The sequence below is a fragment of the Falco cherrug genome, chromosome 11, assembly GCF_023634085.1.
Source record: "Falco cherrug isolate bFalChe1 chromosome 11, bFalChe1.pri, whole genome shotgun sequence".
Lineage (NCBI taxonomy): Eukaryota > Metazoa > Chordata > Aves > Falconiformes > Falconidae > Falco > Falco cherrug.
In genome coordinates this window covers 10,018,327-10,044,584 of record NC_073707.1, presented here as the reverse complement: position 1 = coordinate 10,044,584, position 26,258 = coordinate 10,018,327, and the positions used below count along the sequence as shown (strand labels likewise).

Genomic DNA, 26,258 nt, shown 5'->3' with positions numbered 1-26,258 from the left:
CCACCTCTTCGTTTCTCTCACAAGCGACTCAGTTCTATCTCTACAGATGCAGACTCGTCCCTTCTAGAGCAGCAGCGTTAAACCACAGGCTTTTGTTGCGTAACAAATTTGGCCTAGGCTAAGCTAATCATCCAATAATATCTAATAGTTTTATGCCTTACCTTTTCATGTGGATCATATATTGCTCCCTTCAAGATGAAAACTAATAAAACATTGATTAAATGTTTTTTTTCCCCAAGCAATTTGCTGTGTTTGCACCATTTGCCGTAGGGAGAGCTGTCATTAGAGTTTCAGAGATGCTTTTGAGAAATAGATTAGAGATCATTATTGCTGAGCATAACTGTCTGCATGGAGGCTATTAATTTTTGATAGTATTTACTCTCGTGCCAAGGCAAGATCCAAACAGGAGCTTGTAAGTGTGTGTAAAACTATACAGACACATTGGAATATCTTGTACACCTCAGGAATTAATGGACTCGTTAGTTGAGACACTAAAACGAAAAATAAAAGGAAATAATTTACTTTTGGCCAAACTGATGTCTGATTTTTTTTCCGGTTAATTTTTGCTAAGGTAAAAAAAAGGTGATTCATCTAACCTGCAAGCAATAAACTGTCACCACTCACACACCTTTTTTGATTAATTTTAATCTCTTTTTAAACCCTTTTCTCATTAATTTTCTTTAAATGCAATCTCAAACAGTGGATTGACATGTTTAATAAATGTCTGCAGAAAGAATTGTGCCATTCCTGATAGGAAACAATTTCAAGTCAGTAAAACAAGAGAACTTGGGTTCATAGCTTTTCTACCCAGTTGCTTTGGTAAAAGATTCTGTGTGCACTGGTAGGAAATGACGGTCAATGCTTCATCCTTCCCACGCTCCTCTTGGCTTTTCCCAGTGTAACTGTCAAAGCCGGTGGGTTTGTGCACAAAATAATTTCTTTCTCTGCAAATCACTGCAGAACAGATTCAGACATCATTTCTTGTTCAGCTTTTAAGATGGTCTTTAACTGGACAAAACCTTCCAATTAATGGTGACAAACCTACAAGGCTCTTCAGCTGCTATCAAAAGAGAGAATTTTTGTGTTCACTGTCGCATCAAGGTGTTGTGCAGGATAATGTTCACAGGCGAGATCTGAATATTGATGGTGGGTGTAGCGCTCCTTGCTCTAAGTTTCCCAGCTGCTTTAAATTGTCTGTGTGTGATCCAAAGCTTCTTGAAGCCTACGAAAAAGCTTGGAAGGGTTTAAGCCTGACCCTATTACATTGGCTTTATCTCGTTAACTAAGAGCATAGCAGAGGGTGGGGAAAGGAGGTGGAGGCTGACACCCTCCACGGCGAGGCTGGAGGCTCTGCGCAGTCGGGGCAGCCAATGTGAGGCCATGCGGCTCGGCTGTGGGCAGTGCTGGGAAGGAGACACAGCCCTGGCCAGCCTGCCCGGGCACCTGCAACCTGCCTGCGTGGGGCCCTGGGTGTGGCTGTGAGGGCCTGGGCATACTTGTGGGGCCCTGGGCACAGCTGTGGGGCCTGGGTGAAGCTGTGGGGCCCTGGGCACAGCTGTGAGGGCCTGGGCATAGCTGTGGGCCCTGGGTGTAGCTGTGGAGCCTGGGCTTAGCTGTGGGGCCTGGGCACAGCTGAGGGCCCTAGGTGAAGCTGTGGGGGCCTGGGCGTAGCTGTGGGGCCTGGGCACAGCTGAGGGCCCTAGGTGAAGCTGTGGGGGCCTGGGCGTAGCTGTGGGGGCCTGGGCGTAGCTGTGGGGCCTGGGCACAGCTGAGGGCCCTAGGTGAAGCTGTGGGGGCCTGGGCGTAGCTGTGGGGGCCTGGGCGTAGCTCTGTGGGGCCTGGGCGTAGCTGTGGGGCCTGGGCGTAGCTGTGGGGCCTGGGTGTAGCTGTGGGGCCTGGGCGAAGCTGTGGGGCCCTGGGCATAGCTGTGAGAGCCTGGGCGTAGCTGCGGGGCCTGGGTGAAGTTGCGGGGCCTGGGTAAAGCTGCGGGGCCTGGGTGTAGCTGTGGGGCCTGGGCACAGCTGAGGGCCCTAGGTGAAGCTGTGGGGCCCTGGGCACAGCTGTGAGATCTGGGCGTATTTGTGGGGCATGGGCAAAGCTGTGGGGCCCTGGGCACAGCTGTGAGGGCCTGGGCGTAGCTGAGGGCCCTAGGTAAAGCTGTGGGGGCCTGGGCGTAGCTATGGGGGCCTGGGTGTAGCTGTAGGGGCCTGGGCGTAGCTGGGGCCTGGCGTAGCTGTGGGGGCCTGTGCGCAGCTGTGGGAGCTTGGGCGTAGCTGTGGGAGCTTGGGCGTAGCTGTGGGGCCTGGGCGCAGCTGTGGGGGCCTGGGCGCAGCTGTGGGCCCTGGGCGCAGCTGTGAGGCCTGGGCGCAGCTGTGAGGCCTGGGCGCAGCTGTGGGGGCCTGGGCGCAGCTGTGGGGGCCTGGGCGCAGCTGTGAGGCCTGGGCGCAGCTGTGGGGGCCTGGGCGTAGCTGTGGGGCCTGGGCACAGCTGTGAGGTCTGGGCGTAGCTGAGGGGCCTGGGCGTAGCTGTGGGGCCTGGGTGTATTTGTGGGGGCCTGGGCGTAGCTGCGGGGCCTGGATGAAGTTGCGGGGCCTGGGTGAAGCTGCGGGGCCTGGGTGTAGCTGTGGGGGCGTGGGTGTAGCTGTGGGGCCTGGGCGAAGCTGTGAGGCCTGGGCGTAGCTGTGAGGCCTGGGCGTAGCTGTGGGGCCTGGGTGTAGCTGTGGGGCCTGGGCACAGCTGAGGGCCGTAGGTGAAGCTGTGGGGCCCTGGGCACAGCTTTGAGATCTGGGTGTATTTGTGGGGCCTGGGCGAAGCTGTGAGGGCCTGGGCATAGCTGAGGGCCCTAGGTGAAGCTGTGGGGGCCTGGGCGTAGCTGTGGGGGCCTGGGTGTAGCTGTGGGGCCTGGGCGCAGCTGTGGGGGCCTGGGCACAGCGGTAGTGCAGAAGGCAGCCGCGTGCCTGCTGCTGGGAGCCTGTTGCTCTGGTGCCCTGCTGGCTGTCTTTTGGTTTCTGATGCTGGGCTTGACCTACGGAGCTGCGACGATCCTGAGAAAGAGCTCAAGAAAAGGCAGGTATCCTTTTGCTGTGCTGTGCTTCTGCAAATGTGGTCAGGAGTGGTTTTAACTTGCTGCAGGAAAGAGAGGCCTGGGTCTGTGCCAGTTCAGGCAGCGGTGTGGGGCTCTGTCCCTTCTTTGTGCTGGATCCAAAGCAGGGCGCATGGCAGGAGTTACAGACTGCAAACACCTGTGGGTTCCTGTGTGTCCTTGACCTTTATGGTATTCATCATGAAGAGTCTTAATTCTGTCTTTGCCGGGTGGTCAGAAAAGGAAGCATAAAGACATGACTCTCCCTGTTGCAGTTGCAACCCCCTCTGCCGGAGCTAGGGGCTGGGTTGGTGCCACCTTGCCCTGGAGTTGTGAGTCCGTGTTACATCGGGACACCTTCCCACTGTCAGGTGCTGTGGCAGGACAGTGCCATCTCCATCGCCTACTCCTGCTCAGCCCTGTCTCTTTGAACTAATGCCATAATTAAAGGAACTCGGTGACATGAAGGGGACAGGTCTCCCTGCTAAAAGGTACCAACCTCACTGACAGCCTGCCTGAAATTCACAAGGAAGAACGTGCTCTCGCATTGCTTGCAACTATCCACAACGAAGTGTTCACATGGGCTGCTGAATAACCAGTGAGCACTGCAAACACTCTGATGTTGAAGAATTTGAGCCCATAACCTCAGAATGGACATTGTCTATTGCCAGTGTTCTTGTGCTGTCCTTGCCATCTTATTCAAAAGATAAATGAAGTGTCCACGTGAGTTAGCTGTAAAGACTTGCAAAGTTTTCTCACGTACTGAAAATCAGCTCTAATAGTTGTTTGTGCGCTGTTCATGACTAATGCCCCTTCCATTTGCCATCGTAGTCACAGTAGTGCCAGTCCAACTCACCCCTTTGTAAAGTTTTTCAGCATACCTCACAGAAGAATGACGCTATAGACAACTGAAGCCTATTCAGATCCTATTGTAAATGTTGAAATGTCACATGCTTTCTTTTTTTAATATCGTTACATCATTTATTCTTCCATTTATTTTTTGTTTTTTCCTTCATCTTTGCTATAAATCATCATATTTTTAGCACATAGATAACAAGTGGTGCTTTGTAGCTGATAGTTGCGCCACAACAAACTGCCTGCTATTCTGTCATTCCTTTTGTTTTGTGTTCAAAATTACTTTGGTTCTCTGTGTTCTTTTAAGATTGTACACATCTTTAAAAAAAAAAAAAAGACTTCCTGTCTTTTTTTTTTTTTCTTTTCTTCCTTTTGTCCTGATTTTAGCAGGAAAACAAAGTCAGTCCTCCTGTCTTTTTTCCTGGCATTTGTAGGCCTTTCCTTATGGCTGAGCACAGGCAGGTCTGTTTCCTGTGCTGAGTGGTGTCAGCTCCAGCAATGTGGTGTACAAAAGTTCTCTACATCTTAGGAAAGACTTGAAAAAATACACAGTTCAGGACAGCTGTTGAGCTTGAGGAAAATGCTCTCTGTCTGCTTGGCCCATGGCAACCACTTGAAACCGTCAGCTCCTTTTCTAAACAAAGGGTGGTCACACTCAAGCTCTGAAGTACTTTGTGTTGCACCTTACATCCGTAGAAAAATAACAGGCTGCTTGACAGGTCCTGAGCTCTTTGCCTTACTACGAGAAGTGCTTAGGCTTGAAGTGCTTATGCGTGTCCTTTGGGGAGCATTGATTAAAAGGCAGCTTGCTAAATCCTCCAGTGGGCAAGTGAGGGTTCACTGTGCCAGCCTAGCCAATGGGTATGTCCTGACCACATTCAAATGTCTCCTTGGCCTTGTGCTGGGAGTGCAATAGTGGCAACTTTATCTTGCTGCTTCCAAGGTGCCAAGAGGGCTGAGAAGAAAGTCCAGGTGAACCTTTGCACCTGGAGGCAAGTACTCCACCAATGTAATACCGGTAGAAGAGACACTTCTTTGTTCCTGTTGTTATAAACCAGAGAGAATCAAGGAGAATGCAGTGGGTGGGTGATCATGGGAGATGAGCATTTGATTCTTTGCTCATTGGCATCTTCCAAGTATGCACCTAAGCTGTTTAGGCCCAGATAATCAATGGGAACTGGATGGGACAGGATCCTTTTAGGATCTCTGCTTAAGGCACCATAACTTCATCTCCTAAACATGAATGGAGAGTAGCAGCATGTTATTACTAAACAGTTTGTGATGATACTGGCATGCCAAAAAAAGTCAGGTTAACTTGGAGAGTCCCTGCAATCACTGCCATATCAGTTACTTGTTGCTTTATCTGTTGCTTTTAGCATAATGCCCTGTTAGGCTTGTTTCTTTCTGTTTTCTACTGTTCAGTCTGTTTATTTTTCTACTTTCAGGTGTCTAGAATTTCTAGCTAAAAAGTCAAAAATGCATGTTTGTGAGTGTGCTGCATGTATATGTGTAATGGGAAGTCGGTTTAGTTTACATGTTTTCAGTGAGTCTTACGATCTGCTTTGTGTTCATTTACTTGGGGATTTTATAGTGAGTATTTTTACTGTATCTAGCACAAAGGTTTTAGAGCTCTTGCGGGGGTGTAAGGGAAGGGAAACTGCAACAGAAATCAAGATTCTAGAGGAAACATGCTGCTAACTTGCAAGTATGTCAGAAGTGGTTACTCTTCCCACTTACTATCATCCATCTTATAAGCAACTTTCAAAAATAAGATCGTGCTTCACATAATTGAACTGGGTTTCTTGAGGACAGAAGCCTCTGTGATGCTTGGATTCTCAAGAGGAGCACATTTAGAGCAGGGGAAAAATGATCCCCTGTTCTTGTTTTTCTTCTTGGATTTTCATCTGCCCTATATTTTGTGGCATACGTATTTGTATTTAACTGTTTTTTCCCCTTAAATATTTGGTCCTTTATGCAGTTAATCCTGCAGTGAACATGTGTTGAGTTTGTGTTACTCTTTGTGTCTGTGGCAACAAAATATAAAATCATGAACTCGACAGTGTGACCTTACTGCAAAATCAAGTGGGAGAGAAGCTAAATTGTGGAAGAGAACAGTTTTAACCAGACATAAATCTTCAACAGTATTAGCAGAAGAATTGAACAGTATAGGTCAAGTAAATTGATTTTTGTATAAATATGCCCTTTTTCAAATTTGTGATGACAGGAAAATCTTTTTACATTTGACCTCTCTTCCAGTGCCGTTGTTTTTGTGAGAAGTACCAGACACGCAAGCAAGGAAAACAATGCTTTGTATTTAACGACAAAAACATGAATTGTGAGGCCATTCAGTTTCCCACATTAGTCTCAAGTTCTTCAGCCTTGACCTGGGTACACACTTCTCTTGGACAAGGGCTAAGACATTTTAATCTCCAGAACTAGACCGTACTTGCCCAGTACTAATACTAGCATTTTCTGTGGTGTTTTCAACAGTGATAAAAACGATTATTTTTGCTAGATACTGAATTACTGCATCAAAGATTTAGTTAAATACAAGCTAGCAACAAATTAAAACTGCTGCCTGCCTAAACTGTTTCCAAACCATGTGGCTGGCACTGAAAAAGTCAGTGTTCAAAATGCATCCCTGTGATATTAGTATGATAGAAGCTTTGGTGTATCTCTGAGGAATTCTAGCCATAAGGGTGCCTGTAGAATAATGGTAATGAAGCTGAGCCTGACCCAGTGGCCACAACTATCAACCAGTGGCAGCAGAATATGCTGAGTGTGTTTTAGCTGGTCGTACTGTTAGGGGAGCAACAAATGTTGATTGTCCTGATCTACGCCAGTTAGGCAGTAGCAAAAGGAAGGAGTTGGATGAAATCTATAAATCTGCTGGTGAGCTGAACAGGTAGCTCATAGCTTCTGCAATAAAGTACGGCTTCCTCTATAGGGAATAAAACTTTGGTGCTTTGGAATGATGAATTTAGCTGTCTTCCCGCTGGAAAAGATTAAGCGAAAGGGAAGGAGTTTAAAAACTCAGAGTCAGGAGATTTGGAAGTCTTAGTGTCTAATCTCTTCCTATACAGCATTAAGGCCTCCTCTTTACTTTTTACTTTTATAAAATTTAGCATCACCATCTTGCTGATGAAGTTTTTAACTTGGAAATAGGAATAGATTGGAACTGTGTGCCTTGCACTCCTGCAGCCCAGAAAGGGTCAATAACTCTTCCGTCTATGGCTAAAAGACCAAACACCTGCTATAAGATATTAAGAGCTGAGCAGAAGTGAAGGCACTGGAGCAGATAAGAATTGCCTTGAATAGCTCTGCACAAATATATTGGAAAAACTGTATAAGGGAACAAATTCAAATGTGTGTGTTAGTGCATGTTTAGAATACATAATGGTCAGACATCCCTAAGGAGCCAAAATAACCAAGGTAAAGCGGCAGGGGTTCAGAAAGTGCAAATCTCAGCTGCCTTGTACTTGAGCCTGGAAGAGAGAGTGGGGCTGGACTACCCAAATCCCTCCTTCACATGAGATGGGAAGGAATGCTATAGCTGATCTACTCCCTCTGTCCGGTAAGCACCAGCTAAATGCGTCTTTCCACTGCAGAGCACCAGCTTTGGCAGTAGTTGTGGCTTTGCCGACATTGCAGTACACGTAGGCATTGAGCGAGGAGTGAAGGTAGGTAGTGAATCACCTTAAAGAGTAGCCTGAGAAGGTGCTTCAGGCTGGCATGGGAGAGAAGAACAGGTTTAGCAGGAAGTAAGCAAAGCTGGTCTCAAGTTAGCATAATCAGCAGGGCAGATGAAGGGACGTGGAAATGAGCATGGGGATCACAGTTGTGGAAAGCGTTGCAAATGGAGACAAGAAACTCGAAGTTGCTAGCGGGAGCAGTGGTACTCAACAACAGTCATGCTGCGCTGTGAGGCTTTATAGTAGTTTTGATCGCGGAAGTAACAGATCCATGCGGTGCGCACCCGGGGCTGTCTCGGCAGGAGCCGTAGGCTGCAATAGGGATGGCAGGGGATGCCAGAGCCAGAGGGCTTGAGGAAAGACTGTTTGGATGCAGAGTTCGGTCCCTGGGTTGAGTTCCTACAGAGCTGCAGTTCGTGTACTCATTATTGTCAGCTGTTCTTTAATCTCCCATGTGTATCTGAGTGTATTTGGAGAAACTGACTTCTGAGAAAAGCTGGAATTGTGATCTCTTGGCATTAATGTATTTTTGTTATGTTTTGTTTTGCTTTGCTTTGCTTTTTAATGCTTCTCCCTGTGACATACCTCTGGTACTGTGTAAATTAGGCCATTCCCCATTTTGCTTCATAAAAACTTCTATGCTAGGATCATAGAATATCCTTTTGTATACCCGTGGTCATCTGTCAAGCCTAATTTTTAAGTATCAGCAACCAGAGTTTCCAGAGAGGGAATTGGATCCTTGCCGCCTTGGCCTGCCAAATGTTCGATCAACCAAACACTGTGAGCCCTTGCTTGATATTCATTCTCTCTCCACTGCTGTGAAGTTTATTGCTAGTCTGCTTTTATTTTTTCTTCTAAGAGTTCAAGTCCTCTCCTCTCTTGAGACTGTATTTTCTTTTCTGCTGAGTCAGTCCTCTTTCCCACTAGTGTCTTCCATCTGGCAGGTTAAAAAGTTAGGCAGTCATATGTTTCCATTTGTTCTCCACAGTCCCCAGAACAGGGTGCAAGCTGCCATTCTCCAAGAAGTGCAGAATCAGATTCTCCATCAGGATTTAGCTCAGTTCTGTTTTCCTTTTTGTAGCTGAAGAATGCTCTCCCCAAGTCTAGGAGTTATAAAGAAAAAGGTGTTTCAGATTAGCTTTACTTTTTCCCTTAGGAATGGCCGCAGATGTTACCTTGATAAGTATATACTGTTAGTTTATTGTTCTGTTTTCTCTTCTGTTTCTCAGATTCATTTAATGGGGTATGGTCTTTATGCTGCCAGTTCCCAGTTAGGTTATCAGCTTTTGGATTTGTATCATTTTTATTGCTCATTATATTCACTTTGATGGGTATAGAGGTATCATTTGCATGTCCTGTAGAGTTTATTCCACTTTAAACTAAAGAGCTTTCCTATCTGATGTTATTCCAGGCAAGTACTTTCCTTCCGTCCACATAATAAAGACTGTCCAATTAAATTCTACAAATTTCTTTGGTGCTTTCAGTGTGCCTTGAAGGTAGTATTAACTTTTCATACACCTAGAAAAAGAATGTAGTCTATTTCACCTACAATCTGCAATAACATTTTTACAACACTTTTCAAGCATTTTACAAGTATTCTGTGAAGCTTGAGTCAGTACATTTTCAGCATCATTCTGGAAAACCTGATGAACACATCCTTTTTGATGCTAAAATCTCTGACATGTACACTCCTTCACCGAGTTGCTTTTCACTGTGATTGTCAGGGTGTTCATGGGGTGGCATCGTCCAGTCACTTGCAGCCTTCTGTTAACTTGTTTTTTTACCTGTGATCATAAAACTGTCTTTATAATCTAGACTGCAGGAGGTCTTTTTTAGCCCTATAGAAGTAGAGAAAGACCATTATAAATGCTATTTGACTTTGCAATGTTGTGTTGTGTTGCTGGTTTTTTTTTTTTTTAATTATCCCATTAGCACACTGTATTTGTCTCATCGTTTCCAATAATCACTAATAAACAAGATTATTTGTGAAACTTCCACTGAAGCCCATTAGAATAGTTCTGGCAGAGATGATATTCACATCATGTCAGTTCTGCTTCACAAAATCTTCAGGGCAGCTAAATTCATTATGTGCTAGACTTGAGATTTCTCATAGTCTGTTGGCAGTTATTTGATCATTTCAAAATGAACTCTTTACATGGGTGTTTTTAAACAGATGAATCCTTGTCTTGGAGAATATTGCTCCAGTTGTGCTCAGCTGATCATTTAGAACATATGATTATTTTTTTTCTTTGTTCACCAAGGGTCTTATTTTCATGTGATGTATCCAGATTTTACCCTAGTATGACTCCACTGACTTCAGTAGAATTACTTCTGCAGTACACTGGCATAAATCACATGGGTTTTTTTCCTTAAAAACAAGCATAACCCCACTGATTTTCAGGTTACCCAAGAAGTTATATTTTAACAATCACACAAAAGCCTGCAGTCCTGCATGCAAGGGCTTGAAAAAATCTGGAGCATCCAAGATTTCCCGACATGTGCGTTTGCAGGGTGTTACTTGTTAGAGGGCACCTTTCTCCGCTGCTCAGTGGAATTCAGCTGCTCTTACTGCAGTGCTGCTATGAGTGGAGGCCTGAAACCTTTCCTCTAAACAAGGAATATATCCATTAAAGTTACTGGAGCTGATTGCAGAATGTCCTAATGGATCAGGCCAACTGGATAAATTTTACAGTTGTGAAATTGCCCAAGATTTAATTCTACTAAGTGGATATTCAAGCTGGGTGGATGAAAAGAAATGGAATTGTAAGACAAAACCAAAATCTGCAAACTTTGGCAGTTTTTTCCCTCATGGCTGCTGATTATCTGACAGTAAATTTATCACAATTTATTTCTTTTATTCTTTTTAAAAAATATAAACTGTTTATTGTGGCAGCTTCTTGAAAGAGCATTTAGTTCCTAGAGAACAGTACTGGTCATGGATTGATCATTCCTTTCTTTGAGACCTCTCAGCCAAGATGCTCAGTGACTAACCCAGGTTTGCTCAGCTGTTCCAGAAATGATAAAAAGTATGATACAAGACGTGTCTCTGAGTAGTGCCGTTGTGGGAACCGCTTGGAGATGGAGTACTGTTTGTTTGTTGGTCAGTTTTATTGGGAAGGATCGGAAGGAGGTGGGGGGAGTCACCCACAGCTAGTGTCCCATCGCGTGGAGCAGCTCAAGGGCAGCTGAGTCAAAGGAGAATCCCGGGCTGGCTGGCTCTTCCTCCTGGAGAATTACGTTTAAGCATCAACCACACTTCAGAAAAACGGCATTTGCTTTGTTTCCTCCTTGTCTAGCGGACGGTGTCCCTGCCCATTGCAGGGGGGTTGGAACCAGATGATCTTTAAGGTCCCTTCCAACCCAAACCATTCTATGATCCCTTTAAGTTACTGAGTGACAAGCAAGGCAAGGGATATACAATTGCTATATATTCTGCTTGTTCTTTACATTTTACAGAGAAGCAGCAGAAGGGTTAATCAGATTAAAGCTGATAATCTTGATGGATAATCTCAAATTCTGTAAGCATTCAGGGTTTTTTTGTCACTGCTCTTACTGGTTGGTGCATACTTCTGTGTTCCTTGAATTGAAAGAAAATCATTCCTTGCAGGGCCCTGTAGGTCAGAGTATCACACATGCCAAGGGCTGGATCTAAAAACTACAAGGGAAATGTCCAAAAATTATTAATTTGAAGGCACAACAGGCTAGTGTAGATCAGCAGTGGATTCACATAATTGAATTTCAGGCAAACCATTCCGGCCCAAGGGTCAAATTATGAATAAAAATAAGACAAAACACACCATCTGGTGAACCATGCCTAATGTAACCGAATTAATTGTTCAGTGGATTTCAAGGCCAGTTAAATAGCTTATCCATATTTCTTATTGCTTCTTACTAAATGACATATTCAGAGCTCTTCCCTTTCTTCTCCCCCTCTAACCCTTTAACCTGTGAGTCATTTAGTGGTGGTGGGTGGTGTCGGCTCTGACAGTGTGTTGAGTATATTGCTGAATAAACAGGCTACTTTAGCAAATGAGAGCCTGTGGTCAATGACTGGCTTGCAAACATACGGGCCTGAAAATACATAATTTAAATTCATTGTGGTTATTATTTGCATCATGCTGTCTACTTTTGGATGGTTTTACAGGCAACGTGTATCTCTAGGGATTGTTTGCTGTTTAAGAAGTTATGCGCAAAGATGAAAAAAAGCAGAGCTGGAAGTGGAATGGTTGTTGTAAAGTCTAGCTTTATCTCAACACTTTTACGATTTTATTGGTTATAAAATTAGTGGCTTACTTTCCTCAGACTTCTCTGACTTCAGCAGGCTGCTGGACAACTGTTGATTTTTCGAAGGCTGAGAAAAAAATATTGTTTTAGGTGGTCCAGTCTGCAGTTTTTTCATGTGTTTTCCTGGTGTGTGTGTGTGTCTGTGCGTGTTGTGTTGTTTTTCTTGCAGAATAGTTTATACATTTGTACAGAAAATAGGACAGTCATGTTTTTATAATGTCAAAGAAAGAAATGTTGAGATGTGACTTTTGGAACCAGTAGAGTCTCAGTCACAAAGAGTTTGAGGTTGCCAGTATGTCTCAGAAAGGTGTTGCTGTTTTAGTACCTGTTGATCATAGTGGAATTAGTCAGCCAGTACCAACAAAGATGATGAAAAAATGCATGGCAGATCACAAAAAATACTTCTGCTTCAAAATCGTCACCTTGAAGATGTGTAGTGTGTAGTTATGACTTTTAAAAACATGGCTGATAAATTAGAAATATCTCAGCAAATGTATCTTTAATTTTGCAGCGAGTGCACTTTATTCTTATTTTAAGTAGATGGCAACTTTCAAGGTTGCATGACAAGTTGTTTCATCAGAAGCAATTTCTGTCCCATAGAGATGTTTGTGGCAGTTCATGGATTCCCCTGAACTGAATATGAGGCTCAGATTTTCAGATTTGCCTTGTGATCTTAGATGTCCTGTTTCTCCCACAATCGAGTAAGAATTTTGATGCCTCTTATTTATGCAGCTGTGTTGGGCCAGGTGCTCAAGTGGAGGAAAGACAACTAAAGAGAACTGCATTCAGATGAAGTTCAGGTTCTGGGGCATCCTGAATTTCCAATATAGATAACTCTGAAATGCTCAGTGCGCGTTAAGGGTATGAAGTGCAGTGTTGTGCCTTGCTCTGTAATCCCTCTGGTAAGCAGTTTGTTGGAGCTGACTTCATTTGGGAATAGGACAGCCCATTAGTCACTGGACCAAAGCACTGGGGTGCCTGGTGGCTGCTAGTGGCACAACTCAGGGTAATAGCATCTCGAGGAATATGGAGTAATGGAAATAGTTTCCCAGCTGGAGCATGATCAATACTACTTGGAAAAGGTGCCTACAGGAGCTTTATCTGCCACTTGTATCCTGACTGGTATGGTCTCCTGCAGGGAGGAGAGAAGGAAATGGTGTGAAAACAACACTCTGTTTCTTGGGCTTTTGTGGCTGAATATCACTGCTAGTTAGATCTGTCCCTAATGCAGCTCCTGCAGTCATTTGCCTGGAATTTGAAGGTTTTTTTCTATTATATATGTTGCTTTTAGTATTGAGCTATCTAAAAAGGCTTATTTGTCTTTGAGGGAATCCTGTACCTTGATCCCTTTTCATATTAGAGGTTAAAAAGAACACATTTCAGAATAGCATCTGGCTTTATTTTAACATAAGCGTTTAGACCAAAAAACCTTAATTTATCTGTATTTATACAGAAAATAAGAATGTGGGCCTTCAGTTGAAATGCATTCCCATGTGTAAAAGCACTTTTTACTTTATTTGAACTTGGGATGAGCCGTTTTTGCTAAGATCTAAAATAATTGATACTGTTGTGAAATACTGTTAAGCTGGGGGTTGTGGGTTGGGGTTTTTTTGTATATTTTGGGTTTGTTTGGGTTTTTTTAAGTATCATAGCTTTGCTCAAACAATCAGTGGAATACCACTGGCAGGCTTGAGTTCGGGAGGAAAATTCTGTCTGCATGTGCTGTTCCTTGGGCTGCAATGTAACAGTTACTTTCAGGATTTCTCCAGTGACAATATTTTAATACAACTTTGCTGCTGACATTTCTGGGTTTAGTATGAATAAAGTACTAGAGCTGTAACCAGAGTTAACAATTCTGTACTACGTAATATTTCAGTTAAATTGCAGGTTATTAAATAAAGCAAGCCAATTTCTGATCTTACTTAATGTACATTTCCAGTAATTCAGGATCTGATGTCAACAAAAAAAAAAAATGTTTTAGATAGTGCAAAGAAGTGAAGCAATCAGATTATATTTCAGGAAATGGACAGTGTTTATTTCAAAGTATTTTAGCATAATACAGGGCTAGTAGAAGGATTCACAGTTTGGAGGGTAGTAGTTCAAGTCAGATGAACATAATGTCTTTTTCTAGAATAATTTTTGGTTCTTGGCTGTGATGCACTGGAGGAATTTCTCTGTTCTTGCTGGCTGTGCAATCGTCCTTCAGTTCTCTGCCCTATCTCTTTCTCCTCAAGATACGTAGCCCACCTTCTCTGAACTCACCATTTTTTAGTTCATATGAGTCTTTCTAGGCTTGGTTTTGTTACAGAAGTGATCTCCCAGTAAGAATGCATAGGACAAGCAGAACTTAAGGGTTATTATGGGGAAACCCAAGAACTGGTTTTGTTGTGCTCTGCAAGTAAGTCTTTTGCCTCTCTTTACATCAGCTTTTTACACCACTCATTTGGCAGCTCACATCTATTTCATCACTGCCAAAGATCTGTAGTTGGGTTTCTGGGCATTTCCAGTTGTGCAGCCCATGTTCCAGATTACATCTGGGCCACTCTGATATGCTGGAGTCTCACATTAGCAGTTAGATGTCGTTGGTAGTGACTGCCATCCTGAAGCTGTGCTAGACTAAGCAGATAAGGAAATGATGCAGGATTCACACAACTCATGTGTGCTTTCTCTGACATCTGAAATTTAGGTAAACCACAATATGAATCTAATTACAAATAACCTGGGCAACAGAAATATCTGTGCATAATTTATGCATATCTCTAGAGCTTTAAAGAGTGAGTCCTTAAACATGGATGGAACTTTAAGGATATGAGTATCCCCTTTGTCTCAGTGGACTGTGAAATTATTCATACCAAATGGTCCTATTTTCCTGATAATGATGTATGTAAATGAGAGTATGTATTTAGCAACAGCGATATATATGAGTTGACTGAGATTGAATTTCCACATTTTGGGTCCTTTTGAGGGCTCTGGCATTAATGCTAATGCTGCTGCTGTTGTTCCTGAATCGGTCATGTTTATGCAAACTCTATGCAGTACTGTAGGTTTGTAATACCACTTAGAGGCATTTGATGGAAGCTTATGATTCACAGGGAAAAAAAAACAACCGATATATCCTTTGCCAAAAAAAACTCCAGCCGACCCGGAGGGGAAGCAATTCTGCATTCTTTATCCTGGCTTATAATGACGTAAGTCTCCAGAGAAATTTCAATAGCTCTAACCAGGGGTTGAATGGAGAGCCATCAAGAGCAATGAAAAGGAAAACCCTTGCTTTTTGCTGCTGTTGATGAGTTTCTGATCAGACAAAGCAACACACACAGAGAATCACAGAACAGACTGGTGGAGGCCATGAGCTGACCCCTTAAATTAGATTTTGCCTGTATTGCAGCTAGATGATCTCAAAAAGGTGTGTTGAGTGTCCCTGTACATCTACAGTGGGTAACTGTGTGTTTTCACATGCTGAGCAATGATAAGCATTCAGCAAATAGCATGATTTGTGACTAACGGTAAAGCTAAAGGTAAGCAAGGTGCAGCGGAGTTCCTAGATTGTCCAAGTGAATCGGTGGGGATTGATATGGTCTGTACCAGTCTTGACTTCTAAATAATACTTGAGCTGGGTTCTTCAAGGGGACATCTGCCCACCTGTCTGAGCCTGCTTGTAAGATCGGAACCTGACCATCATTTTGCACACACCGTTGCACCGTGAAAGTTTATACTTCCAGATTATTTATACTTGTATGAGTTACACATCAAGAAAAATTAGAACATTACCTTTAAAATGTTCAGTGAACAAAAAACCCCACCAAACTCCCTGAAAAAGCTTTTCCTTAATGCTTGTCCTCTAAATACGATCAGGCTATTAGTGAAAAACATTATTTTTCTCAATTCTTTGTTCTAAAACCATTTGTTGCTTTTTCCTGAGAAGTGAAATTTATTGCGTTTACTGAAAAGGTGGACCATTCTCAGTTCTTTCTTTTTTTAAGCCACACCTTTTACAGCAGTATACTACAGTATGCTTTGCCAGCAGTTTGCATAAAATTTGTTGTTTATCCTAAATGAAATTAAGATAGGAAAAATGTATTTGGAGAGCTAGGTTATTATTGTCTTTCTGCAATAGAATTTGGGCACTTTTTTATACTTTGAAGTGCTGTCCTTAACTTCAGCACAAATTGGTTTACAGCGAAGAATTCCCTGATGGGGGAACATCTGGGATATTGAACTATGTAAGCATGATCAAAGTGAAAGCTGTAGCAGGATGTTGACATTTCAGTCCAGAGGAGCACAGCCAATTACTACCAGACTTGTAAAGATGCCAACACAGCATCTTAATGAGATGCTCCCAGGTGTGTGTGTGAGTTCAGGATAGTTTGGTTTGGGAACAGTCTGTTGTCCAGTTCATAACTGGTCATGCAAATATCTGTGATCCACTTTGTGACAAGTGAGTGCTGAACTAGTGTGAGCATGACTCACCAAAAAAAAAGGTTGCTCTGTATCTCTCTGGGACTTGCAGTCTTATGGATGGGTTGAAGTTAAGTCACGCATGAACAGATCAAGGCTGGAGCCAATATGCAGTACTTTGTATACTTCCAGGAAGCACTGAACTCTGTAGGTGTGCTGGTGATTCACCTTCTCAACTTTAGTGTTTAGAAGTAGAGACCAAGTGTGCACAATCCTGGAATTTTCCCTGTGAGAGTACATAGGTGGACAGACCCCCAAGCCAATTCAGTTTTGAGAATACACTACGGTGTGTTCCAGAAAAGGCTGGCAGAAACTAGGCAGTCAGTCAGTGAGAGATTGCTAATTAAGAGACAGGTCATTATGGTGTGAGAACAGCTGCTATTCCTCAAATAAAGCAGGACTCGGTTAGCGAGAATTCCTGTACTTGAACCCTGGCTAGGAGTTTGCAGTGCGGGTAAGGCACGGTGAGGAGCACTGGTGGGAGAGCAGGGGCAGCTTTACAGTGTCACTCAATGGTTAGGTGATAAACTGCTGGAGAAGCCCAATCTCATGCCTTGATTAAGAATCTTTTCAAAATCAGATCGCCATTTCATTGGATTTTACTTCGATCTCATGATGTTTGGTTTCTTTCTTCAGTTCTCTGGGTTTCTGTAATTATGAAAGAACAATTTTTTGGAAGCTATCAGCTTTGACTGCTGCATGGAAGAACTTGAGAATGTCAGTTATAAAGGTTCAAATATTAAAATATGAATGAAAGGAACTTCTGTGTGGTTTGTGAAATTGTTGCAGTTCTTGACTTGAATAACTTGAACTGATACTGCAAGAAACTATGATTTTTATTCCAATTTGGTGTATTTAAAAACATAAATATTTTTTACAAATTTCTATTACCATTTACAAAATACTGTCTTTTTGTAAGTCCCCTTTACTATGATTTTTTATTCCAATGGATATGGTTCCAGTCACCGGTAATTTCTTATTTTTCTTTTTCAGTTACACCAGCAGAGTTGTTTCTAATGGACTGAAGGCACAAATTAATAATCCAGAACTGAAAGTCAGAGCATTGGACCCACTCATCAGTAATTTAATTGACAAACTTCAGCACTTTAATCAAGTAAGTAATTTTTAGAGATAAAAGCATTTTACCACTGGCTTTGATAGCAGAGCTGAAGCTAAACTTACTAGGTAGTACTGCTTCTCACGTGACATTTTCCAGGATCATAGGCCTGAAATAGCCATGGAGTGGGCCTGGTACTAAAGGTAATTGAAGAGTCTGTTATACCGTCCAGTTTATGAACTCTTAATGAGGAATTATTTCCCTGGAAGTTGCTCTAATTCCTGGCTGTTGTTCCATAGCTGTTGAGTAACAGCCCTGCAGTCCACAGTCCCAGGAACACGGAGGAACTCCTGAGCCCCACAGTTCACACGGAGCTTATGACTAGAGTCAGGCTGTGTGAGCACCTTGAGGAGTCCTGTGATATTCCTCTGGCGGAGGGATATCTCCTTGTTTGTGCAGCTTCCTGTTCTACAGTGGTGTGGAGATAAACAGATCAAAAGCGAAAAATGGGTCTAAAAGTGTGTGATAACTGTGTGGAATGCAGAAGTCAGGGCAGAAGGTGCTCCACGACAAATTAACCTTGCACCTTGGAAAACATTTCCTTGACAGGCCTTGTCCTCAAGCTCTTCAGCCCAGAAGGGAAGATAGCCTCCCAATGAGTTTGTCAGCAGCACGGTTAACCTGGGTCTGCCTCCGTCAGCTGTTTAGATTCCCTCAGATGCACTCGCACTCCTGGTGCATCTGCCCTCTTTCAAAGCTGCATGCATGATTCGCTGATATCCCTGCTTCAGCACACCTCTTTGTGTCTCTCAGAGTAGTTCCAGTCCAAATGAGCTGGAGCTAACAGATTTAACAGAGATTGATTTTCATTTAAAGTAGGCATGTTTTCTTGGCAGCTTGGAAGAATGCTTACAACAGTGTGTTCGGAGTCAGATGTGTTTGCACATTAGTCTACTCGTAATCTTTCACCATTAAAGAGTGATGGAGCACAGGGATATAAACAGTTAGTAGAAAACTGCTGTAAGATTAAAGTCCACCTTTGCAGGTGGGGTGTGCAGGAAGAAGAATGCTCTGCACAGGTAAAAGGGAGGAGGAATTGCTTAGCCAGGATGTAGGAGGCTATTAAGACTGTGGCTGTGACCAGGAGTCATGGTTTCATCTCTTACATGAGCCTGCAAAAGTACAACCTTCCTTTACCTCTCATCGACCACTGGTGGTAGATCCATAATCTAACTAGTAATTAGTGTTTTTGTGAAATCTGGCTTGGCTGTAATATTCTTCTCCTGTTCGGTAGGATGCAGTTCAGGGATTTTTGTATCACATTGTTTGATATAACTTGCCATGGGGGATTACAACAACAAGTCTGATGCAGTACTTCAATATTACAGTGAAATAGACATTATGTGGTTGGATTGATGAAAAGGATAATTCATTATTTATCTGCCTTTGCGTGTTATAGAGTGTTAATTTACTTTATAAATATTAGATTTATCCATCTGTGTAATGTTCTTCTATAAACACTGACAATAGGAAATAGTTAGAAATAGATTAAATTAAAAGTAGCTGTATATTAGAAATTCTATTTCTTTTTCTGCTGTAGAAAAATAAAAATCTGTGCAGTCTCATAATGAGCTGCATACCGGTTTTCTTCAGTTACATGTTTAAAAAACAGCTTCAAAGAACACTTTTTTTGCCAGAAGAATAAAATCCAATTCCTACTCTTTCTGTGAGTTGGAAGTGTTGCTTTCTGTTACTTCTAATTCTGTTTTAGGAGAATATCATCCTTAACTAAATGTAACTCCCATCAGATTGAGGTGCTTAACAATAATAGATTCCAAGGGTGAAGGATTAAACAGAATACTGATTATTGCCCTAAGATGGTTTGTTCTTAAGCACTTGGAATAATATAAATTCCTTTGATCATAATTTTAGTAAGATTTCTTCAGAGATCAAAGCATCAAAGAAGTTGCTAAATATCTAAGGCTTTCACATACTACATCAAACATGTGTAGCTGTTTTCTGCTGCTTGAATTTTCATTTTGGTTGTGATATTAATATACAAATAAAAACTGACACTGAAAAGCTGATTAAATCAGGAATTTAAAGTGTCATCAATAGTGGGTGTAGACTATATAGAAGAAGAGTTGTACCGAATCCCATTACTCATTTAATAGGCAGATTGATTATTTTCATCAAATTATTCTTTTTTTTTTTTTTTTGAGGCAATATGTAAGGTTGAATTTAAACAGTGATAAAATAAGGTGTTATCTTTGTATCTTAAGTGTTTGACATTTGCAATATAATTTAAAGCAATAGTTACATAGTACATGTACAGAAGCAATCCTAGAGAGGCGGGAAGCTTGGAGAGCAGAAAACAAAGCAATGCATGGAATTTGCATTGTAGGTGATTTGATGTGTCTAGGTCCAAATAATCTTCTACCACTTAAGTAATATTGCTAAACTATCCAGAAGAAAGCATGTTTTTGCATAAGAGAAAGATGTGCTGAGATTTTGGAAAGAAACAACATTTCTGTCCTAACAAAAAAAGCTCCAGCTGTACTGCATCTATCCCTCAGAGCCTGGACCTGTTGGCTTTCTCTTTCTCTCTGTTTTGCAAATGTGCATGTTTTTGAAAATCAGAATGATCTGCTGCTAAATCAATTTGCTGAGCTTATGGAGTACTATCAACTACAGCTACGTTCAAATCAAGAGGATTCATTTCTCGAAAAGATGTAACTTAGCAATTCTTAACAATTTCTGGAACAAATGTAATCACTGCTGTCTTCGATAGATCCTCTTCCACCTCCTGCCTTCCACTGCTGGGCCACAGCTCTTCCTCATCACTCTGCAACTCCTGCTGCAGCCTCTTTTGGCTGTGCTGGCAGTCCCGGGCTGCAGATGCAGCAGGGTCAACTGAGGCACGGTGGGCCTCTGGTGCCTGGGGCAGCAATGCAGCACAAGGCTGTGAGTAAGAGTGACTTGTCGCTGGCCACGCAGAAGTAGCAAACCATTCGTTTAAATCCAAAATTGACAGTCTTTGCTGTACAGCAGCCGGTTTTTTTGTTAGCTCCTAATCGTGACTTATCCACAAATGTAAAGGGATTAATAACTTCGTTGATCCTATATCCCATGGGCATGAACAAAACTCTTGTCAATGTATTATTGTTCAAGTTGGTGTATCCCAACTGCAGCACGTTACAAATAATCTGTATGCAAGTCATCTTCCATTCCTGCCTGTCATTTAGGCTGAAATAACAGTTCGTTAGTGGTTGTAGCAGTTCCGCATTTTTTTCATCTGGGGTTTAAATCCTCACCACACAGTTGTTGTGGGTTTTTTTTAAATGATTATGCAAATAGCAGGCTATTTTATAACCATTTTGAAAAGCCAAAAGTAAAATGAAATTTAGAGAATATTATTCAACAATTACTGTTACTTGCATCCCCAGCAGATAAGGTATTTGAAGGGTTTATTGTAGCTGCTGATTCACGTATCAGTAGAATTACGGAGTTACAATTTACAGTAACTCTTACATTTAGTAATGCAGAAACAGGTCAACAGGTTGATTTTGAAAAACTAGCAGTTAGAAGTAACATCTTTGCTTCCCCCCCCCCTTTTTTTTTTTTTGTGAATAAAGATGTGAACTGCCACTGACAGTAAACATAAAATCCCCTTTGTGCCTTTTTGGAGTACTACCTCTTGCCACATAATCACACTTAAATATGGTTTCATGTTTTTCTTCAGCATAATGCTTTTCACAGTTCAAACACAAGGAGTACTGAGGTCAAGGTTAAAAGTCCTGAAGGATCAATTGCAATGAAAAGCAATGAGAATGTTAGGGAAAAAAGCTTTGACTGTAGCTTTACTAGCAGGGTCGCACAAGCATTCTCGAAGGACTATAATATAATAAGTATTATACAAGTTTAACTTATTTGTCTTTTGTCAGCCTAAATCTAATCTTGACAGATTTTTAGAATCAGTGGGTTTTGCTGTTGTCAGTCAGAGATAAATGCTTAGAGCATGGCTGTAATTCAAGAAGACAGTGCAATATCTTAGCGCTTAAAATGAGAGTAAAGCCAAGCAAATCTTGTTGAATCTGGACCCACATTTTTTATTTTTTGCCCCATCAAAGTCTAATGGATCTGCCAGCTGAACTAAGAAATGCATGTAACTCGAATTCCTTTTAGATTTGTGTACAAGGGATGCTGTCATAGCGAAGTTTGAAGCAACAGCACTGAGCTATCCAAAATTTAATCTTGAATGTGTATTTAATTGGGTTAGACAATAGAGGATAATACAATAAATAATTTAACTCCTACTTAATTTAAAAGTGTATATTTTTTGAACATCTATAAAATTTATTACATTATAGAGTTTTTATAAGAAATTTAAGTGTAGCTAAATTGGTTTGATTTTCATCCAAAGTTGTAGCTGACTTGGAGTAAGACTCAAAACATTCTGTTCTTTATTTCATCCAATGAAAACATGGAAAGAAGGGTAGTCATCTTAGAAAAACTGGTGCTATATTACTTCTAGCACTTGGGATTTAAAAAGCCCCAACAGGCTTAGGAGTATTATTGCTTGCGCCCCAATACCTCCCAAAACCTGCAGAGATTTGTGTCTCTTACAAAACAGAGCACCTTTCCAAGAACCGCCATATCTCTGGATTTCCAAAACAGGTCCTCTTTCTGGTTTGTTTTTTTTTTCCCCTACCCAAAACATTTGGAGACTTTGGACATTTCTTCAGGATCTCAGGTGCTCCATATCCCTTTTGAAAGTGTGAAGCAAGCATCTGAATATCCCAGAGATATTCCTTCCCTCTTCAGTGGCTAACCATGCAGACCATCTGTAGTTTGAGGCATTGAGTTTAATGCAGATACAGAGAGTAATAGAGACACACCGAAGGGGTTGGGCCCCGGTCCTCGTTAAACAGCGTGTACAGTGTACTGACAGTCTGTGCACTCGTAGTATGCTTTCAGGATTCATTGCATGAGACTGTAACACAGGTACTTCTGTGATGGTAATCCTATCCGGAAATATAGGAGGTGAAAGGCTGCGTCTCTGCACATCCAAGGGCACGCCATCATACCCTGCTGAGGATGCCACCCAACTGACCCCAAAGCTGGTACTGTCTTTCACAGTTAATGTAGGACCCACGTCACTACTTAGCTGTGAAAGCAGTCCATAACACAACAGAGACTGTTGATTCTTCAGTGCAGGTTTTGAACGGTCAGGGTCATGGAAGTCTTAAAGATTAATCTCGCCTTGGTTTGTCTGCAGTTTGGGTACAAAAGATTTTCGTTGAAGCAAACACTTCTGCAGCTGTGTTGGTTCTTTTTGAATTCATATCACTATAAAGGCAATAACAGCCCACACCACCTTCATCCCCAAATGTAAACATCAGTGATAATTGAATTAATACAGTAGTTATTGGCTGATTAATAAATAGCAGCAAGAAGTGCACATACTTCAGGAAAATACAGAATTAATGAAACCTGAAACAATTATGTTTAAAGTCTTATAATGCTAGGAAAGAACAAATGGACTGTTTATTTTATTTATTTCCTGCTCTGCTGTATAAAAATTTTTCACCCCTGTAGTCAAATAAACTATCAGCTCAGATTACTTCATCAGTTATACAGTTTGTTTCTCATCCTGTTTGTTTTTTTTTTCAAAATGTTTGTTCTTATTAAATCCATGGGCTGTTTTTCTTCTCCCCTGCTAAGAATCAGACATCTCTTTGCTTCCAGATATAGATGTTGAACGCTCAGCTCTAAGTTATGATCTTTTTCATAATCCATATGCAATGAAACAATTCATCCCAGTGCTTGAAACAATCCAGTTTACTCAAAGGCTGAGCATAATCTTTCTCTGTGTGGTCTTCTGTATGGTTTTCTGTTTCATAGGATATACATATATACACATATGTAATGTATGCTGTATAAAAATTTTGGACATCAGATTTCATCATATCTGTGATTAAAGCGAGAAAAGATACGTAAGTGCTGCCAGCCTGGGGAAAAGAAAGAAAAACCTAATAGCAATTTAGCATGCTCTCACTTCTTTAAAGAACCTGGCAGATTTCTGTCATATATGGTTCTTAGCAGGTCATCTTTGGGTCTGTAGCTTTTTGCTTTTGTAACATATTTTCACATTAACCTGTCAATCAAAGTGGAGGAAATGCATCTGCTGTCTGTTGGGGGATTCTTTTGTTACTGAGAAAAATCAAAATCAACAAAGAGCCCTCTTTGCAGAGCAATGGATCACACAATAGTGCATCAGGATACGGTGCGTATAGCAGGCTACACAGTAATGGGGCTGCTTCACTAGGAAATGTTTCAGTGGAGGCTGTAGTTCTCAGGCAATTAAACAGGATATAGTTGCTGACGGCTCAGGAGCATTTATCTGTCACGGCTTCCATTAGGAGGAGTAAAACCCACAAGAAATCTATTCAAATAGCAGGCTGGGGTATCTGAAGTCTGTCAGAATCCTGTTCTGGTGTTAGGTTTCTGCAAACTGCTGTTGCTTTGAGACCTTCTGGCTTAGGCATCCCAGGTGAGGCTGCTGGGCAGCATCCACGGGAGGGAGCAGGGACAGGCTGAGGGCTGCAGGCCACTGGAAAATACGCAGATGTGGCCCTGAAGGAAGAAAAACTCCCTCAGATTCCCTTTGTCTGCATACCTCGAGGGGCAGATAGAAAAGCAGACCAGGTGATGATGATAGTTCAGCCATCAGACTATTCACCTGGAGATGTGGGATCTCCTTGCTCAAGGCCAGGCAGCTTCAGTCACTGGGCTGTGTGTGGTGGTTTTCTTTTCTCATACAACGCTATGTTTTAAAAAGAAAAGGAGTTTGGAAGCTCTAACCTTCATTCTGCTGGGGCATCAAAACCTGTCAAAACCCAGAGTTTGTCCATGAATCAGAACAGAAGAGCTCTTTCTAGTCCAGTTCCACTGAAAAAAATATCATGGCAGCATTGTTTTATGGAGAGGGTATGTTAACGTTGTAATATATGGCTAATTGCAGTATATGTCATTGCTGGCTGAAATCTGTGTGCTTTTGTTGGTCTGAGTTCTGCAGGTTATTTGTTTTGTTCTGTTAAATACAGTGACTTGAGATATAATTAAATAATTTTAATTAGAATTGAGAAATGACTTCTTAGTATTAAAAACAGCATCAAGGTTTCAATAGAAACAGAAATCATGTGAAATACTGGCTCAACTAAACTAAAATGTAGCGGTTTAAAGTAAGACAAATCTGAATCGCAACGTAAATCCAGCATATCTTATTATATGCTAGCAAACATATAATGCTAAAATGCCCGTTTATTATTCTTGTGTTGTGTCTCAGAGTATGCTGTGCTGTTTGTCTTGCAAGCATTTTCAGAAATTATTTGCCCAGATGGGCCATTGTATGTGTTTTGTTTTGCTCATTGTGGGAAATTAGTCTTAATAAATCAAAATCACATATTGAGTCATAGTAGTGACTTAAGCCAAGTGAGGGAGAGGGAGGGGAGAGCTACTATTTCAATCTATAACTGAGCCAAAACATTTCACATATAGAAAAACATAGTTTGAAAAGAAGAGTCTTACTTAAAACAAAAATACAGATTCTGTCCTTTGGCTTGAGTGCCCAGTTCTAGTTGCAGGTGATTAGTGAAGCACGAGCTGACACTGATTTTCACAGATGAGCTGAAGAGTTTCGGGTCCTCTGGTGCAATGGCTGTGAGTAAGGAGGGGGTCAGACCTCGGAGGGAACAACTTTGGCTTGACCAGTGAAACGTGGTACCAGGAGCACGAGACCGAGCATGGGAATATGAGGGCTGATGTGGGAACCCAAGGGCAGGCAGGAAAGCAAGGCAGGGTGGGAGCATGAGGCATCTAGGGAGAGCTGGTCAGACCGGGGGCTTGGGGTGGCCGCCCAGGGGGTGGAGGCAGCAAAAGAGAAACTTTTCCACCATTAATGGAAATACTGTGGTTTCTTGCCACCCCAAGAAAAGTGCATCACTCTAATAACTATTCTCCTTGTGGTATAAGGTGCTAACCGAAATGCATGCTGTTGTTACTGTTCAACTGCTCACAATTGTTACTGTTCTTGACCAGAAATGTCCCTTTGTGGGTATTGGCACAGGGGAGGAAGGATGGGTTTGACTGCTATGTTAACCTATTTGTTTTGATGTTGATTTTTTTTTTAATGAAGAAAGTCAGAAAATATCATTGAATTAAGGTTGTCATACTGAAATTTTAAATTCACTTTTATGTAAAAACTTCTTTTGTTCTATTAGCCCATCATCTTTCTCTGATCACTCTAGTAGTTGTAAGTCATATACATTGTTATAAATTATCATTAGAAGTGTGACTCTGGTATTTACTTTTGAACTCATTCCTGAGCTACGATAATGTGCTTATTTTTGGAGGTAATAAGTTTAGCATAATAGGAAAGAAAAACAAGAGATTTATGGGCTGATCATTGTTTTCTTTAGGGTAGAGGAAAGGTCTTCAAACAATTGATTGATTGTTGGCCAAAAGCAAGAACAGGGTCATTTTCCTCTTTCTGTTCCACTACTAAAGTGAGGAGACTGGTAGAAAAAGCAGTGTAAGAGAATAAAACTAAAGACTACCTAAAGCCCCAATTTAGTCTGTAAAGCTCAAGTGGATCTGTACTGCTGGTGGTGACGAGTCAATCAATGCTACTACAGTATACTGCCACTTCCCAGTTAAAGCAAACAGCTTGTTTCCAGCAATGATTTGGGCTGCATTGTAGCACAAGGGGATGAATCAGACCTGGACCGGAGAAGCCCCAGAGCTGGTGTCCCTTGGAGAGGTTTCTCTT

The 26,258-nt window shown here is 41.9% G+C and overlaps 1 protein-coding gene across 2 annotated transcripts in view; it reads left to right on the top strand.

Annotated features, from left to right (window-relative positions):
* The window catches only part of LOC102055325 (glypican-5-like), a 390,460-nt gene that overhangs the window by 214,647 nt on the left and 149,555 nt on the right, over positions 1–26,258 (top strand). For both annotated transcript variants that reach the window (XM_055723939.1, XM_055723937.1), the window contains one exon: positions 17,365–17,485. In XM_055723939.1, the coding sequence (XP_055579914.1) occupies positions 17,365–17,485 (121 nt within the window). The remainder of the gene's footprint in view (positions 1–17,364; positions 17,486–26,258) is intronic.